The sequence below is a fragment of the Juglans microcarpa x Juglans regia genome, chromosome 6S (genome assembly GCF_004785595.1).
Source record: "Juglans microcarpa x Juglans regia isolate MS1-56 chromosome 6S, Jm3101_v1.0, whole genome shotgun sequence".
Taxonomy (NCBI): domain Eukaryota; kingdom Viridiplantae; phylum Streptophyta; class Magnoliopsida; order Fagales; family Juglandaceae; genus Juglans; species Juglans microcarpa x Juglans regia.
This window is the reverse complement of record NC_054605.1, coordinates 21,793,105-21,812,218: the sequence shown is the minus strand read 5'-3', so window position 1 is coordinate 21,812,218 and position 19,114 is coordinate 21,793,105. Positions and strand designations below refer to the sequence as shown.

General features: G+C 37.2%; 2 protein-coding genes across 2 annotated transcripts; both read right to left on the bottom strand.

Moving 5' to 3' along the window:
* Positions 1 to 692: 692 nt before the first annotated feature.
* LOC121236711 lies at positions 693 to 15,364 on the bottom strand. The gene is made up of 11 exons (XM_041133140.1): positions 14,948 to 15,364; positions 13,258 to 13,422; positions 12,136 to 12,688; positions 11,880 to 12,042; positions 11,636 to 11,794; positions 10,264 to 10,760; positions 7,189 to 7,659; positions 3,527 to 3,828; positions 2,617 to 2,889; positions 1,829 to 2,521; positions 693 to 1,562 (listed from the first exon to the last, which is right to left on the bottom strand). The coding sequence occupies exons 1-11, from the start codon at positions 15,173 to 15,175 to the stop codon at positions 1,245 to 1,247; spliced, it is 3,822 nt and encodes a 1,273-aa protein (XP_040989074.1). The 5' UTR covers positions 15,176 to 15,364; the 3' UTR covers positions 693 to 1,244.
* Positions 6,997 to 8,240, bottom strand: LOC121236519. Its single transcript, XM_041132964.1, has 2 exons — positions 7,892 to 8,240; positions 6,997 to 7,659 (listed from the first exon to the last, which is right to left on the bottom strand). Exons 1-2 carry the CDS (start codon positions 8,109 to 8,111, stop codon positions 7,061 to 7,063), a joined length of 819 nt encoding a protein of 272 aa, XP_040988898.1. The 5' UTR covers positions 8,112 to 8,240; the 3' UTR covers positions 6,997 to 7,060.
* Positions 15,365 to 19,114: the final 3,750 nt, after the last annotated feature.

The following is a 19,114-nucleotide window of genomic DNA, read 5'->3' as shown; positions in this document are numbered from 1 at the left end:
GGAAAGGACCTGGATTTGTAGTAAGTTCAGAAGAAGACAAGATATCTATGATTAGGTCAAAAACACCATTTGACATCACCGTTTCTGCTTTTGTCCCAAAGAGAACCCATTGAGCATAGACTATCACGGGCAAGATATCAACAGTATCTTAAGAATTCTCGCCGATTGTAAAGTTACTTTTATTATAAAGTAGATCTAACGGATTTTATGAAATCACATCAGTTTTTGGATTTATTTTGTATAATCTATTTATTTTTGTAGTAGATCTCTTTATTTAAATCAAAAGTCTCTATTAATCAAGGTAATTTGCATCAAATGTTCAATCATTTGTGGGGCAGTTTATAACGTTCAAGAGATTAGAAGAATTATCAAAGACGACAAATTCGAGCTTTTTAACGGAAATTTGCTTAACGTTCCCGTGGTTGGTAAAATTCTGATGGTTTTGTAACGTCCAAATAATGTATAGAACGATCAACACAACTTAAGAACCATAAAGGAGTTGAAATGGATTTTTATAGCTATTAGAAAAGGGGAAAAAATGATCTTCAGCAGTAAACAAATAAAACCTGCAAATTTTCCTTAACATACTAAAATGCTTAAAAAAAGGGAAAACAAAAAGCATGCCATCTGATAGGAAAACACATCTGTTGTTACTAGAACGGATAGCACGCAAATGGCTGGAGAAGCTCGGATGCATAACGTAGCAATCAACTAATACAACCTTTTATATTGACAAAATCATTCATGGGAACTATCAGATGGGAGTGAACTCCAAAATATATACAGCTTAGGAAAAAAGAAAGAAAGGAAGAAGAAACTCCCGCATATATCCACTATCTGGCGCTTGTAAACCGCATCGTTTGAACAACAAGCGACTTCCATTTTCATTCACTTTCTTGTTCAAGGATCTAAAACTCTCACATAACAGCCTTTTCGATGATGCCATCTCGCCTTTAGATAACCAGAACTTAGAAAATAACTCTCGCCTTCAACTGAGAATGCAAACATCAACTTTGCCACTCGAGCAGCTTCAGCACCAATTACAGTGCTGAGTACCTCTTCGCCAAACCATGGCATAGCATTTGCTTACTAGAGGCTTACAAAAGTCAAAGATGCTGAGATTCACTAAAATTTCAGTGAAATTAAACAAAAAGAAGTTTTTCGTTGCCGAAGTTAATGAAGAGACTGCTATTCATTCAAATACTTGTATCATAAGCCAAGGACGCAATAGAGAGGGCAGAGTGTTATCCTTTCTTTTCGTATTTCTTTGCAAACTCCTTGAGTAGTAGTCTCTGCCGAAAAGCCAAATATTTATCTAAACTGGTTCCAGCCCACTGCTGACAAAAGCATTCGTCAGTTGGAACCAGTGAACTGAGAGGAAATGGCCCCTTTGGAGCTTTCTTAAGGGCAACCAAGAATCTATGGCGAGGACGAATTCTCTGGTCCAAAGACAAACTTAAGTACATTGGATATTTTGTCAAGGAATGCACCTCGTTACGAAGTTCATTGATCAAGTACATATACTTAGGCTTCAGATTCTGCTCCAATGATAAGGATAATACCTGCAAACATAGAGTCTGATGCTTAGGGGAATATAAATGGAATATATCAGATAAATTGAACAACATTTGACTCGAAAATTTTGGCAGGATGAAATAATTTACGAGGAGAAAAATATGAAAGACTAAACAGCTTTTTGTTAAATATTGAATGATTAAACAGCTCTTTACAGCACATAAAAATAAGCACTCCAATCTCTGACCCGCCAAAGAAAGGAGTTTTAGGAATTTTAAAAAATTAAAATATGCATACAAGGAAACAAATTGACCTGTGTAAGGCTGGTCAAAACTTTCAAGATGTCAGAATTACACATCCCTATAGCCCTCAGGAAATTGATCCTAGGCAGTAATCCATCATCAATACTGTAATGGAGGAGCTGAGGATGTTTAGTCACCATTTTGACTATACTATCTCTTGGTGCTCCCAATTCCTTTGACAGAAAAGTATAGCGCGTGTTCCACGATATGCCAATGCGTTGGACCAGGATTTGAGGGCTAAGTTGTATGACTTTACCTAAAGCTTTTTCCTTGATGCCGACCTCCTCAACCAAGTATCTAACTGTGGGTTTCAATGAGTTCTCAATACTGTAAGAAAATAGAGATGGTGCAGCTGAAATTATCTGCCCTACTCTGGAACTTGGAATGCCCAAACCCATCAAGAAAGAAACATGGGACTTCAAATTTTTCTCTACTGTGTACTCCAAAATTTGTGGCTGCCTCAAAAGTATTCTTCTCACATCTCTATGTTTGACACCAATACTCAACAAGTATTCCATCCTTTCTCGTGCGGAACACACATTAATTTGAAGGGAAGGCATGTGCCTTTCATACATTTGTATAAAGTGTGATTCCGTAAGGCCAAATGTGGTCAAGTAATCAAGAAGGGGTAACCATTTTTTATCCAAATCTATTTCTTCACATAGCCGAGGATATTTGTTCTCCATAGATTTCCTTGTCATCAACTGTAATCAAAGAAAACATCTGTAATGCTACTTGGTCCCATCAGTACAGTTCATAGGAAAACTTGATAGCTCATCATGTTAATATGTACACTTACCTTCCCTCTGCCATTCATATCTAAGGATCTGATTTCCTCTGTTTCATTGAAATCATGATAGGAATCTCCAATGTCACTCCTTTGTATAGTGTTCTCGTCATTTCTCGCACCCAATTGATCTTTATCAATTTTGAGGTTTTGTCCAGATTTGGATGCTCTGAAGCTCCAGTCTCTCTCTGGTTGTCTCTGTTTACCTTTTCTTGTTTCATGCTCGTTCTGGGACTTCATTCTCTTTCCCTTAACATCAAGTTCTGCAGTTTTGGCAAAGTCATCCTGCAGACTCATCCCACATTAATATCAAAACGTGTTAGAAAATCTAAGTAGCAAGTTGTATCAACTCATGCATCTGTATGGATGTAACAACTACTGGCACACCATCATGCTCTAATGACATACAAACTGATGCTTATCCATGATTGTGAACATGCCACTAGCTAGAATGGGAGTAGTCAATACAGAAATCTGTAAAATCTCAAGCAAACCTACAGTACTGGAAATGAGGCTAAAACGTTTCAATTGGATCAATGACAATACAGCTCTTGATCCAAAATGAGGTCCAGCTCCAATTGTCGATTTTCTTAGCATTTTAACCAGTCCCATTATCTAGAAATTAACGTATAAAGCAGGTTCGAGTCGGTCCGACAAAGTACAAAACTCTTTCTTTTTCTAAGCACGAATAAGAAAGCAATTATACTTCCAAAAGCAGTAGGAAAGGAGCTTTAACAAAACAAATCTTGAAAAAGAAAAAGCCGGGTTTTTTATAATTTCGTTAGCAAAACCAAGAGCACGAAAGGATCTTCCAAAAAGTGCAGAGTCAAATCCTGACTAATAAGACTTCACTAAAAGCAAAATGCGTACTTCCAAAAGCAAGGAAAGAATCTCCAAGCAGGCAAAGCGCAAGTAAGCTCACATTGGGCGCCGAAGAATCATCCTTCACCTCGTCGTCTTCATCATCAAAATCCTCGTCGTCAGTATCGAACGGCGAAAGTAGGTGGCCGTAGCGCGATCTCCGGTTGGACTTGAGGATCCTAGGGGTCGAGTGCGTCGACAGCGCCACGAACCTGCACGTTCTGCCCCTCGGCTTAACAATTCCACCCCCTCTTCCTCCAACAAAATTTGAGAGGGACTGCACGGTCAAGTGCAAAACTGAGACGTTCAAAGGAGTGCAGAGAATGGTATTGAAGGGATAGAGAGAGAAAAAAGCCGCCATTTTTTAGAGAGAGAGAAAGAATACACCCAAAAACCCTCACCAGAAAAATATCTTCTTCTTCTTCTTCTTCATATATCTTTTTGCCGGTAGTGGGGACTCCAACTCAGCTTGTGGAAATCTGAATCTATTGGACTAATTAGTTACTTTGGGGGCGTTGTGGACGTTAACTACTTTTAACTGTTTTAGTTTCTTTGAAGATGAAAGACGGGCAGTCGTTGTTTTCATGTCCCAAGCTTCATTTCGGCTTTTTTTTTTTTTTTTTTTTCCTTCTTCTTCCTTAAGAAAAGATAGTAACCAGCGTAGCAACCCTTCTAGTGTAATTATAAGAGTATTTCTATTACAACATGTCCAGTTTAAACCATAGTTACTGCTCTAAAAGCGAATCCGTCACAACAATACTCTCAAAATATCCATTTAATTCAAAATTAAAATTTATCTCATAGCCTTGAGGTCAGAGTTTATCATCAAAATTGATTTCAACTCATCAAATACCAATTCGTACAAACTGTACTACTACTACCTTTATGGTTTCGGCCAGTTGCTTTGCTTTGCTTGATTATGTACCAAACGGCTAGTTGCTCGATAGATTTACAATTTTACACGTAACCATAATTAGTTGAACGCTAGGTCGTTTATGTGTTGACGGAGAAACCGACGTGGCCAAATATAAACGTCCAGACTCCGGACCACGAGGATTGATCACTGAGAAGCCACCAAGGCCAACACTCTTCGAGTCTGAGACCGTCTTTACGCTTTCTCATGGAAGCTTTGGTCCTTCAATTTCTTCATCGCTGCTTCTTCCCACACTTCCAAACTCGAACCACACTTTCCTTAAACTCGTATCCACAAAATCCCATCTTCTTACTTCCCGAAAGAGATGCACCCATTTGAAAGGAAATAGGAGAATATCAACGACCAGGATTCTGGCGATAAGCGATGTTTCGGCGGTGACGAGTCCAGCTGAGGTGGAGCTCACCTGGCAAATAGTTGTCGGTGCATTAGGTATGTGTGTTTTAGGTTTAGTCTTTAGACATTGTGGTTAATATTTTATATAACATATACTGTGTTTTACCATCCACAGTGTTTTCAGCCGTTTGGCTCTGTTATTAACTGATAGGAATTAGCATCTTTAGATGTTTTACGATTTTCTTGTTCTTAATTCCTAATCGTTATTTTTATCGAAGAGTCCAAAGCAGATTAGTTCAGTATTTAATATCTCTCCGTGTTCTTTTAAACTGATATTATTAGTCAGAAAATTGAACCATTTGATTGAAATATTGACTCCGTCGTGTAGTTACCCTCTAAAATCTAGTGCTAAAAAGAAAATCTTGTTTGTGCAGCTGGAGTTACACCCTTTGTGGTGGCAGGGATAGAGTTCAGCAAAAGAATTGTAAGCACATATATGTTGATAAAAGAACATTACTTCCTATTTATATCGCTTTATGAAGTGTATTGCATAGTATCTTACTATTAATGGTTTGTTTAATTTATTATGTTGCGTGGCAGATGGCACAGAGAAAATGTGAGGTATGTGGAGGATCAGGGCTTGTTCTCAGGGACAATAAGTACTATTTTCGATGCCCCGGATGTGGTATGTTTGATTCTATATTCAGTATCTTTTTGTGTTATGTCTACATTTGTTAAATTAGGCAAGCATCTGTGTAATTAAACTCATCTTCTCTGGCAGGTGGATTTCTCCCATGGCAGTCGTGGAAACGATTCTTTTCTGGTTAGAGCTCGCCTATTTTATGTCAATAATATACATTCCTTCAATGGTACAATATGAATCCAGGAGAGATCGCTTATACAAGATTATCAACGGTGCACCCAATTATATGTAATGTCAATTACTTGCTAAGTTTATTGTTTTTACAGTAACATGGATGTATAGTTTCTACGTACATATCTGCCTGTCTTTGGCGCAATTTCAATTGTAAACAAGCATGCATAACCGTAATGCAGAAGCTAGTAGGGTTTTGCACACAGAAAACACCTTGAGTCAAGATGCAAAAAGAAAATGGATATTGTGGAATCTCACTAAGTAAGAAGTTTGAGTGCTGTTTTCCCCTTTAATTCCTTATTATGAAAGTAAATTCTGAAATTGGCACAAAATATAAGAGGAAATGAATGGATTGGCATCAAATTAATGTGTTAATGGCATGATGGTTATAGAAAGAGGATGAGAGGGATACGTTGTCCATCTAGACATTCTTTTGCCACATGCATTAAGACCTAGTGAGAATCTCTAAGTTTTTAGGAGTTAGATTGTACAATTGCCTTGGTTGATACAGTATTAAATGAGAAAGCGAGTTATTTGACTGCTGCAGACTCCTGCTTATGTACCAATACCATATACAATTGCATATGTTTGCCCTGTACTCCTCTCTTAACTTGGGAAAACCAGCTTTCAGTTGTCCTGTGACTCTGTGGTCCAATCTGATTACACATGGGCATTTAACCTTATCCAGAGCAATCATCATTGTTAAGGAGAAAGCTTGTCCTGTTCTCCTCTTTTACTGTTCCTTTGTGACCTACTCGTAGATAGACTTGGAGATTTTATTTTGAACCCTTGGATTCGATTATTAGGATCTTATGGGGCTATAACCAACACTATGATGTCCTACAGATTACTGTGGTTATTTACATTGTCTTTCCAAGTAAATCGAGTCCGCATGTACGTAGGGTTGGGGGGCGGGCTGGCCGGCCCCCACCTTCCCTGCACCTACAGCCCAGCTTAAAATACTTATAATATATATATATATATATAAATGGTTAATAAAACGACATAATTTTGGATTTAGGTTTAACCTAAATCTAACCCCCACTCTCCTCGGTAGTCTTTCTTTCTTTCCCCTCTCGTTCTATCCTTCCCCTCGATTAAACCGAGGTAGAAACCTTTCTATTGATAAGTTGTTGCTTGAAGTCTAATCCCATTACAAGTTACTTTTTGTATCTGTTAGGAATAAATAACCTTGTCTCTCACAAATCTTGTTCCTCATCTCATGTTACTAACCTAAATTTCACTCAGAACATCAGTAATGGAATGCAAAACAACGTGTCTGGTTTCTAGCTATTGAGGGTACCATTGGTAATCTTTTGACTGATGCGTTGCTACTTTTGATAGCTTATTGATTTTGCAGTATGGTATTACATTAATGGCATTAGTTAAATTATAAGCAAATCTGAGCTGGATTATTATTGCTCAATGCAAAAAGATATACATGAACATCCGGATCAGTCAAAAACTATAACGAAACAGGGAAGTATAGCATTTGGATTTGGCACTATCAAGCACTCAAAGTTAGAAAGCAGCCCACTTCCCACTGAATCAAAATCTTCATATTCCCCATCCCACATATTACCTATGCTCCCAGCAATTGCCCTGCAAACGATGACAGCCCTCTTTATATTGTTCACTCTTGTAGTGGCAATCATGTTCTCACTCGAGTCGTCACTACCAGTACTCAAACGGACACCATATCTTCTGGTGCGATCTGTGTCAAAATTAGATTCAATAATCCTGCAGACTTCACAAGAGGGATCTTTACACAGTTCAGATACTCGCTTTGACTTGCCACTGCAGCAAACCATAGTAGAGCCATAGAATCGTAACAGCTCGTTCCCGTCCACCTTGCTTCTTGGATTCCTTTTATATCTCTCGTAGGCTTTCTTCTTCACCTTCTCTCTATATTCTTCAAACCTGTCAAGAATTTCTACGGAATTCTTCACCTTGAGGACAGTTTTTATCTTTCTTGATGACTTAGAGGGGTTTGTGGACGCTCTTTGAAAGATGAGCTCAACGATGTTTCTTGATGGGTCTCCAGTGTTCAACCCTTTTTGAAAATGGCAACGGAAGGTTTAACAAAATAGAGAATTCATGCCGAGTGACAAAGATTCACAAAGTTTTTCAGCATTTTTTCTAGCATTGTTCAGAATCATAGAAACAGGAGTAAGTATCGTACTCCACTGTAATCTAAATGTTTTGTTGATACTATCATGGGACAGAGATACATTGTTAGAGTTGAAATTAAGCCTCAAAAGCAGAATGGAGAAGAAAACACTTACCATAAAGCAATGTTCGCGTCTGGCCGAAAATCACCTTGCGAATCGGAGTTGCCGTGCAATGGGCAGGCTCACGTTCCAGTATATCCTTTTCACTTCTGTTTCCACATGTTCCGGCCCGGCTAACCACATTCGTCAGCTTTACTCTACAGTTAGCTGTCTTCTTCAGGGAGACCCAGATAGCATGCATCTCTCTCTCTCTCTCTCTCTCTCTCTCTCTCATACTATACTGATTTTTATATATTGTTTAAAACAATATTTGTGCCATGAAGCTAAAAAAGATAACTTTTTCTGTATATGCATCGGTTGAAACTTTTGGAGTGTTGATTTGGGAAGATAGCATCGGTGGAGATTTGATGCGCAACGTGGTTGCATAGTCTCAAAGCAAGCAAAGACAAAATACTGAATAAAGGGTTATTGGATTCTACCAACAAAAAATAACTTTTTCTGTATATGCATCGTTTGAAACTTTTGGAGTTTTGATTTGGGAAGATGATAGCATTGGTGGAGATTGCTCAACGTGGTTGCATAGTCTCTCAAAGCAAGCAAAGACAAAATACTGAATAAAGGGTTATTGGATTCTACCAACAGTGCATTTAAAGACCAAATTGCAAATGTCAGTCACCCTTCCAAAAAGCGCCAAAATAGTACGGAGAATTTTCAGCATCTCTGTATTTGCTATACAAATGAAACTTCGCTCGCAGTTTCTTTTGTGGATTCCAAAATGAAAGTGAGAAAGATCATTCCCTTTTACAATTTTTTTTTTTTTAATTCTGTTTTAAATTAAGGATATTTTTATAAAATAATAATACTTCTATAATATTTACAATTTATTTCTACTTGCGAGTAGGTGTGGAGGATATCTTCCGCACAGCTGATATGGAGAAGCTAGTTTGCTAGTTCAATATGAATTTGCCTTCCATACCAACCAAATAAATTTTTTGTTCAAAAATGGGATTTCCTAGATGATTCTAACCTTCTCTTATTTTGGGATAGTATTTCTGTCAACTGTCAAGTGTCACAAGGATTGAATTTTCTAATGAGAAGTTGTATTCCCTTGAAAAAGAGCCTTCTGGATTTGTTTGCCCAGTTGCTTCACCTGCATGAACTAGAATTAGAACATGCTGTGTTTGGCTATTGAGACCATCCCATACTACTTTATTACTATTCATAAATAGTTCAATATTATTCACTACTATTCATTAACTATTTTTTACTGTTCACAAATGATCTAAAATACTCTTACCATATTCAATTCTCTACAAAAATGGCAATTATGGTTTGTTTGTGCTCCCCCAACAAACGGAACCATTAAAGTGTAATTGATATTTGTCATTTTGTTAGTTTCTAGTAATGGTAACCTTAGGCCCTGTTTGGAATTTAGATTGTCTCAATTCAATCTAATTTTAAACTGAATATGACATCCAAATATCCAACTTTAAATTCATTAAATTTATCTCAACTAAAAAACTCTTTACACATGAGACCCATACACAATCTTTTTAAACACATCTATTCATATGCGGAACTAACAACCTTTTCAACTTTCCATAAATACATTTAAACTCATATTAACATCTAAACACTTCTAAATTCATCTTAAGTAGGTCTTATAAAATTTATTTCACTATCTTAACTCACTACTATTCATAAAGAATCCAACGTCACATCTAAATAGAGTCTTTGCCTGTTTGGGTGAACATATCCCTTTCCCAAACCAATCAAGGACTCGAATCCAAAACCAGACATGTCTTTTGGTGAACATACAAAATCTAGTGACAAGCATCAATGGCAATTTTTTACCATGGATGATCGCTTCATAATCATATAAGCAGAGTACATAAGAATAAATATATACATACGCGCGCGCGCATGAATGCATGAATACGTTGTGGCATTCAGAATTTTGCACGTTTCCCTCGACTGTTGCCAGGTGCAATACAGTATGGACTCCAAAGCTACTTCATCGGTTACACCCGTTACAGGTTTAACATTTCCATCGAATTACAAGTCCATTAAAAAGCGAAAATGAAACCATAATTCCTTCCAGTATCTTACAAGTTCTTAAGTTACAATAAAGTCTTCCTGTCAGAAAATCATACACCAGTCTTAATTTCATATTTATACAGAGTTTCACCCAGAAGTCAACATTATACAAACAGTATTGGACTTAAAAGAAATTTGCTGGGGGCAGTCAATGTCAAGAACAGCTCTCAGATATTAAGGTAAAATTAAGACGAATCCTGTTTTCATCTAGAGACTCGTCCTCTTGTCCTCAACTGCTGAAGAAAGAAAGGAAAATACATAAAAGTAAAAAATAAAAAATAAATCACACCGTATTTTATTTTTGTTATCATTGCATTGTAAAGAATCTCAAGGACCCGTCAGTATCTTTCCCATGTTCTGTGGAAATGGGTAAGAGGAATGGCTTAAAGGTGGAATTTCAATCTTTCGGCCTTCACTTGGATTTTCTCTTGATCCATATCGACTTAAGCCGGTACTTAGAACACCAAAATATGCTGAAACTGGGGTTGCTTGAAACACCTTAAAATTTGAATTGCTAGCGTGAGATTGGACTCCCAGAATTTCAGAATGATGTGCCTGCCTGGGCTCGTTGGACCTATTTTCAACAGCTGAGCTGATCCCAACCCCAAGATCAAGGCTAATGGTATCACTTTCTTCTGATCTAATAATCCTTGACGGTCCACTCACAGCTGTGTGTCCTGCTGTGTCATGGCTACTTGTCCTTGCAGTAGGCACATCGTGATTATGTTTTCCCTCATATGTGGTTATAACTGCTTTGGGATCATGAGATGCCCTCTCCACATGTTTTCTAACAGGGCATCCAGCATTTGTACACTTGTAGTAGCTCCTGCATAAAATGTGACCATGTCAAGCATCGTACATGACTTACATCAGAAAAAGATATTGCAATATAAAAATAGGTCCTAGCCAGAAGATTTGTATATACATAAAGAGAAAGTACATGTTGGAGTCATATTTGAGCTTCCCATCTATATTCAGGACAACAATATGTAAATACCACTTTGATACTTGCAACTTGCACGTATGAGATATAGTCAAAGACCTTTGGCTTTAACTCTCACCTGGAAAAAGCTGAGGTGCCCAGCAGTCTTAATACCAAAAATTGAGTTTGAGATTCTAGGAGTTGATGTGAATTACTGGTCAAATTGATAGTAAGATGTAATGCACAAAATTCAACAAGCAGTTTTTTGCACTGTAGGAAACATTGATATAAAGAGGGGAAAAAAATTGCCCCAGCACAGGAACTCATTAATGGGGTCCTTCAAAGTGCAAACACCCAGAAACCCATATAATGCAGACTGCTATATGAAGCTCAAACTAGGTCGGGCATAAAAGAAGAATCTCAAAGATTTCCACAAACATTGACCAGCTTACTGAAGCACTGACTTATGCTGGACCTATGTTTGTCCATAACTTAATGCAATTTTCTACCAAAGAATTTATTAAAACATATTGGTTTAAAAATATAAGACGATAAGTAGAAAAACCCATCTTTGCACAATTTTTACTTGGTAGTGGTATATAGACTATGAGGATTGGGAAGCAATGGATACTGTAGCAGGACATAGGAGAAAAAAGTTCAATGGACTTGTAATATATTCACAACATTATTCTGAGAGCAGTAGAGGACATGTGGAAACAGATCATGCAAGTAAAAGACTATCTGTAGATGCAAGCTTGTCATCAACTTGTAAAACATACCTTGGATTAGGATTACCTCTGACCACTTTCTGCCCATATTTGCGCCAGCGATACCCATCATCCAGTATATCTACCTCACTAAGAGTTTGGACAACTACACGTGGTTCCCGGATAGGTTTAACCACTGGAGTGACATCAAGCCCACCAATGTCCATTTTCCTGCTTAATAATTCACAGTTCCATGTTTAGCACATATGCACAACTTTTGAAAAACTTAAGAGCCTCAAATTGCGAAACATTATACCTCCGTTTGGAGAATAAATCATCATCCTCAACATCATCATTGATCCTATTTGGAGTTGAACCTGCACCATCTAGACTATCATCATTTGCCATGACAGGAGATAGGTCAGGAGTACCATTTGGCTCAACTGCATGGGATGTTTGTCCATAGATGCCAGACTTCTCTGCAATGCAAGAATCAGAGCACAAAGAAAAAGCACATTAATTAGTCCATAAAAGCACCCTCAACAGAAATCACCATGAAGTTTCTTCCTTACCATCTCGACTAGTTAAAGATGGAGCCTTATCAGATCTTTCTTCTTGGACAGTCATCATGGTACCAGAAGTATACCGACGGCTTGGTTGGGGTTTAGGATGATCATGTGTGCCCTTGTAGATAATCTCAGTAATCTGTCCATCATGAGAGCGCTCAAACAGCTTTTTCACTTCACAGTTAGGATGTGTACATTTGTAATAGCTACGTGGAAATTCACATCCTTTAACAAGTTTCTGTCCATATTTTCGCCAGTTATATCCATCATCCGATGGCCTCTCAGCAACAGCAGAAATTCCACCTCCTTTAGACTCAGATTGTGAAGCTTGAAACCCAGTATTTGGGGTTCCTCTATGGTTTAGTTCACCTGAATCAACTTCAGCCGGTGCACTAGCCCCTGAAGTTACCATGTGAATTGGTGCTGAAAGACTCAACTCATTTGAGGAAACTGCCATCTCATTTTTCACTGATGCTGATGATGCAAAGGCGTGAGGATGGCACTGGCCTTGGACTTGGATAGATTGTTCATTTCTATGGTGGTTCAGATCTGCAGGAACCTTGTAGTAAATATATAATATCAGGCAACCGATACCTCACAGATAGCAAAGGATTCTTTTTTTGCTTTTATGAATATATAATTAGTAAGGCCATATTTTACTGCTCAATTCTTATGAGAGAGAGGGAGAGTTACAAAGGAGACTCATCTATCATATCTTTTGCAAAAATCTTCACATGACAACATATATGTGAAATTAATTGAAAAGCACCAGCAATTAAACTAGAAGTTGACATACAGAAATCAATCATAATAATTACACAACCGATAGGAAATAAGAAAGAGACAGTGCTAGGAGATATAAGGAACTAATTTAGTAGTTGTGTTAATATCTGTAAGGTTTAATACGATAAGACATCTACTGAATTGTTCAACTTGAGCCTTGAGGAGCCGATAATACAATTTTTTTTATAAGTAATGGAGCCAGTAACACAATTTAAAACAGGTTATAAACTTAGGCAAACTATGATTAACAATATATCGGGATCTATGGGCCCATCTGATCATATATCTACACAGATCATGTCTCATTTTTAAATTTTCATCAACAGAATACTCATTGAATAATACCATATTTGATGTGGCATGAGGTTTAAATTCGAAGAAGCTGGGATTTCTTTCATTGAAGGAATCGGTGTTGGAGCAAACTGTAGTTACCGGATGTGCAGCAGAACTACCAGGGCCATGGACCACTTGAGGCTTCATAAAGGAACCGGTGGTCGGAGAGGGCTCTGCCTGCAAGATAAGTGGAAAAATATCGGAGAAAAATCTTATCAACAAACAGAAGAACAATATCAAAGTCTTGGTAAAAGGAGGAAACCTAAAATAGAAAAAGGGAAATGCATGCATGTTTTGCACTACCCATGAAATCCTATGACCTAAATCCAGCGCTACTTGACAAAACTATTCCATGGCAGTTCCTAACAAGGACTATCCGACAAAGTTTTCAGATATCATTCTTACTAGAATTAATAGAAGAAGTTCAAGCTCATCTGATCAATGAAGTATGTAAATGAATTCTAGCAACTTTATACCATGAAAACTCCATTTAAACAACCACAAAAGGATAAATATGAATTCACTAAAGGTAAGCAAAAGCAAAGTACGTACAAGTTCTTTTTACTGATGGGTTTAAAATTCATTTATCACTCGTACGATACCCATTTGATAATTAAACAAATATAGTATGCATCTATATGCTCAACTCAACAGAACCATGCCTACAAAAATTTTAAACCAAATATAGCAAATACACCCAATAATAAGACTCCATCAGTCTCAGCATAATCTCATCTTTTCTCATCACCTTGACCCACATTCTCTCAAACCTCTCTGCTGCTACCGCCCGCCATTGCGGCACATTTATCAAATAGTAATCCTCACTAATTAATGCTGACGCATTTATTCGATGTTCTACAATATGCAAATGGAAAAGGTTCGGTATCCTACACCGTTAAAAACAAAGACAAACAAAAAGGGCAAAGCACCCAACAAAAAGAGAAGATTCATTATGTGAAAAAACAACACTGACATTAAAGAAAAATAAATAAGAAATAAAAAAGGCCATTCAGACTTTGTGAACGAAAGCCCGGATTTGATATTCCCCCAAAGCAAATTCCATTTGAACAATCAATTCCCTCAAAGCAAATGCTATATAGCATGGCATAAAGGAGCCAATGCATAAAAATACAATAATATATGAGCAAGCATCGGAATCAAACGGTCCCAGCTCGAGCACCCAAATAATAAACTTTAGTAAACCATATGGAAAATCAAAAACTATATTGTGATATGAGATTGAAACAGGACAAAAAGTTATCGAATTTTTACTGAAAAACAAAGAAAGCATCTTTTTTGGGCTCAATTTGAGATATCTATAAATATCTATATCACATCATTCAAGTCCTAGGAAATTCGCCACTATACTTTTTAACACCACGCTGCAAAACACTACAAAATTTGGGAGCCGCAACGACACGAATTTCTGAGAGATAAAGTCCGTTTAGTTGATCAGGAATCGAAGGAATAGAAGCGCGAACGAAAAGAAAGTAAAAAATAGGTTTTGAGTTCGAAAAGTTGAGCTAAGGAACACGGTCTACGATTCAGAAAGCTCGTTTCTTTTTCATCTTCCATCACTTTCTGACCTTTTTTTATTTTCTCGGTAGCCAAACAGAAAGTAGAAACCTGATCCAAAGCCGCACCACATTTCGAGGAAAGAATTAAGAACTCAAAGAGAAAAAGACACCGAACCGAAGCTAACCTTCATGTTGGAGAGAAGCACGGGGGACTCGAGGAACGACGTCGGGCTAAGCCCGGGTGGGATCGTGATGCACGCGGACCTCGAGATCGGGAGCTTGGCCGGCGACATGAGCTTGTATTTGGCGGAGTTCGACCCAGGGTGACCCGAATCATCGGCGTTTCCGGGTGCCAAGTCACCGGAGCTACTCAGTCGAAACTGGGAGAGAGAGGAGGTTTGAGTCTGCGACATTCCGAGCGATTGGGATGGGAGAGTGGGAAGAAAGCGGAGAAGTGTGGCTTTAATGGTATGGAAGGGGAGAAGGGAGGGGTAGAATAGTAATTTAGAGGCGCGTGTGTGCGTGCGAAGGTTTGTCAGAGAGGAAAGGGAGAGAGTGAGACGCAGTTGACTTGTTACAATGGATCTCTCTCTGTGTCTGTGTCTGTTTCTGTGTGTCATTGGCTTTTATGATTTTAGATTCAAAATCCGTATTAATTCATCTTATTTAATTATTATAATTTTTTTAAAATTTTATATAAAATATCATAAATAATTTAATTTTTTAAAATTTCAAAATAATTTTTCTAAACTTCTATACAATATAATAAATAATTTAATTTTTATTCTATTATTTATAAATTATTTCAACTCATTTCATTTCATCTCTGAATTAAACTCCTGTTTAAACATATTTAGTGGTTACAAAGACCTTAGCCCAAAGCCATTTACTCCCCATTTTCACAAAAAATATTTTCTCCCATCCATTTTACATTTATTTACCATTTTATTGGGAAAAAAAATCTATTTATTATTCTAGATATCATTATTAAATATGCAAGTTTCGGAATCCCTATTTGAAAAAAATAATTTTTTAATGTAAATCTCATATTTATTCTTTTTTTTTAAAGAAATTGTATGAAACTTATACATTTTAGAATTGCAAATATCAATTCTCTTATTAGAAGTTGAAATACTAAATATATAATTAATATAATTTTGTTGCAATACCATACCATTTACAACCAAATTATTAAAATTTGAGATTTTTTTTTTTTTTTTCACAGTAAATCCAATCACCTGTATCCCAAACTCAAACTGACCCTCCAATTGGGGGAAGGCAAAGGGCAAATCAGGGGTAAAAAAAGTCAAATTTATTTAAGTTTATTAACCCTAGATGAGAAAGATTGTAAGCTGATTCAACCAAAACCAGGCTGTGCATGAATGGAAAGTGTCAAGTGAAGATGGAGTGGCTGATATATATGCAGCAGTCATTGTTGAGATCAGGTGTGGCTACAAGCTTGAAACATCCACGTCCAATGTACTTTGAAGAAGAATATTAGATATTTCTTTTTGGTACATACATCCAAAACCATCAACTTGAGTTTAAAACAGTGATACATCCTAATCCCCGACATGCTAACTTTCCAAGATAATTTGAATCGAAATTGTAACCTAGATGAGGTGAATTTTCCATCTGCAGAATGCTACTTTGGAACCATGGCACCAAATCCATGCAGCTACTAGGTAGGATTCTTTTCTTTTCTTTTTTCTTTTTTCTTTCTTTTGTTTTTCTGGCTCAGTAAACCAGCAGCCATAAAACTCAGTTTAGAGCCAATCACTCAACATTTGCTTTAATCTATCCTTGTTAGGTCCAAGCAAGCAAGCAAGCAAACAGCCTGAGAGTTGTGACTCCTTTTCAGAAGTTGTGACTTTCTGTTTAACAAGACAACACAACCAAAAGCTTTTGAGCATGAAATGAATTTCAAAGATTCACAGTAAAACCAGAGAGGCAGAGAGGCCCTATCTCCTGAGTCCTGCCTTAATAATTGTGATAATTTATTTTATGCGGCTTTATGGACCAAATAATTCCCTCACCTCACCATCCATCTTACCTCCAATCAATTCAATTTGAAGTGTTATTATTCAAACGCCAAAAGACAAGAAATATGATCTGTGGCCTGATCGACATAAACCCCCGCCTCTAAAATGAAGGTCTTGGGTTTGAAACTCCCTCCCCAAATGTATAAAAAAAAAAAAATAATAATAATAATGCAATAAAAGTTGAAAGACAAAATAAATACTGATGCATTTCCAGGACCATTTGATATATACATAAGTGTGGTATTTTTTTTGGTGAAAATTCATGTAGATCTCATCAACAACTGAACGACCATTCAAGTGCACATTTATAATTGAGATTCAATACCCACTAAACCCTGTCAATAGACAATGGTGCATTGAATTCTTAAGAATACTCTGTCATTCGTCACAGTTCCAATACTAATTTCTTCTGCAAATTGCTGAAAAAGTACCCATAAAGTACCCATACTGTAATCTGATAACCAGCCTGCAAAGTGCAAATGTGAAAAGCTATCACAGAGACAGAGCACCTAGATCTACTGAGGATAGTAAAGATGGATGGTATTCAGGTGGCACACCACATCCATCACAGGCCGTTGGCCTATCATAATTACCAGATGGTACGTACTGTTCGGATGAGTATAGATAAGAACTAGCAGAGTTTGGGTTCCTAGCAAAGAATACCCACAGGGGGTTTCAGACAAACCATACAGCCCCCCACCTGATGCGCCAGTGTAGATGCAAATGGCAGTAGTCTGCGCCTATGGGTAGACGAAGACACTGTTCATTCTAATGGGGGCAGCCGCGTTACGAGCAAGATATTCTCAGAGAATTAAGTTACTAAATTCATGGCATGGCATTGATTAGATTTATTTTATAATAATAATAAACTTACAATCAACATCAAATCAGGAGTTTATTTATTTATTTTTATTTTAAAATTGTTGCCCTTTGGCTGTTGCTGTTGCGGCTGCTGGGATTTGACGGGATGAGCTGCTGCTGCAGGTCGTTTTCACTTTTCTCTTTGGGGGATCAGCTTCTACGGCACATTATTTCATCCGAGATTGGAACATTTGATCCTACTTAATTATGTAAGGATAGAGTTGGACGGTAATAAGGTGTTAATACGATATTATAAACACATCACATCATGTATAGCCATTCATGAAAATCTAGATATTAAAGATAAAGTCACAGCGAGTTTGAATAAATTATTACAAGTTGATCAATTAGATCAAATAAACTATTATAACATGAAGATCTGCTTGCTTTATGTGAGGCTTATGGAAATTGGGCTTGGTGCCCCCGCCCCATTAACGAAAAACCGAGGCCTGGATATACAAGCTGTGTATGAATCCCCATTCGAGTTTTCTTGCAAGAATTGAAGTCTTCCCCTCATCTCCAGTGGAGAAGGATATAGCTAGGAATGTTGCCTTGGAATGGCTGCCTCACTGCATGACTTTGATACGTATGGGCTAAACATGAATCATCAAGTTGGCGTTTTGCTACATTTCATATGGGCTAAACATGATATTCCAAATTAATTTGATCTGGGTACATCAATGCTGATCAAGCCATGGAACAGAGAGGGAGAGCACGTACAAATGTCTTGGTACCTTAGAAAAACTACACATTATTAAAGAATATCTTCATAATATAATCTCGTCTATAAACAACAGAAAACCAAATTGGTGGCCAAGTGTTGGCCATTTTTGTGTAGAGCGTGATTCTGTTTATATGCAATTCAATTTGATGATCCGATCTGACAATGATTCGTTACAATTTTCTAGTGAGTTTTTAAGAAGGCCTGGGCCATGGAATGGAAGGCTTAACCTTTTTTTGGCTCTCAATACTACCCGACCTACTAATTATAATTTATTATATGTTGTGTTAAATCATCCGCCATAAGTAAGAGCATCAATAAAATTGGAGTGTCGTCATCTTTAAAAAAAAAAAGAAAAATTATATATTGTATTAAATACTTATACGGTTGCCATACTGTATCTTTGATTTTTCATATATAAATAAAACATTCTGCAATTCCATAAACGTAGGCACGTTGTTGATACATATATATATATATATATATATATATATATATAAATCGTGTGTGATTAATTATACTTTTTATTTTACTTCTTTCTCTTATCATTCTTAACTATTAGAACCGGCTAAGTTGACGCAGCCAACTCGTATATATTTCGCTTATTTACTATTCTTTCTTGAAGCTAGTCCATTTTGGCATCGGAAATGGAATTAAAGATCACGTCCATGCAGCTTTGAGCTCTAGTTGCTGCATGCCCAAGACCTTGTCAAATTCGGTGGTTCCAT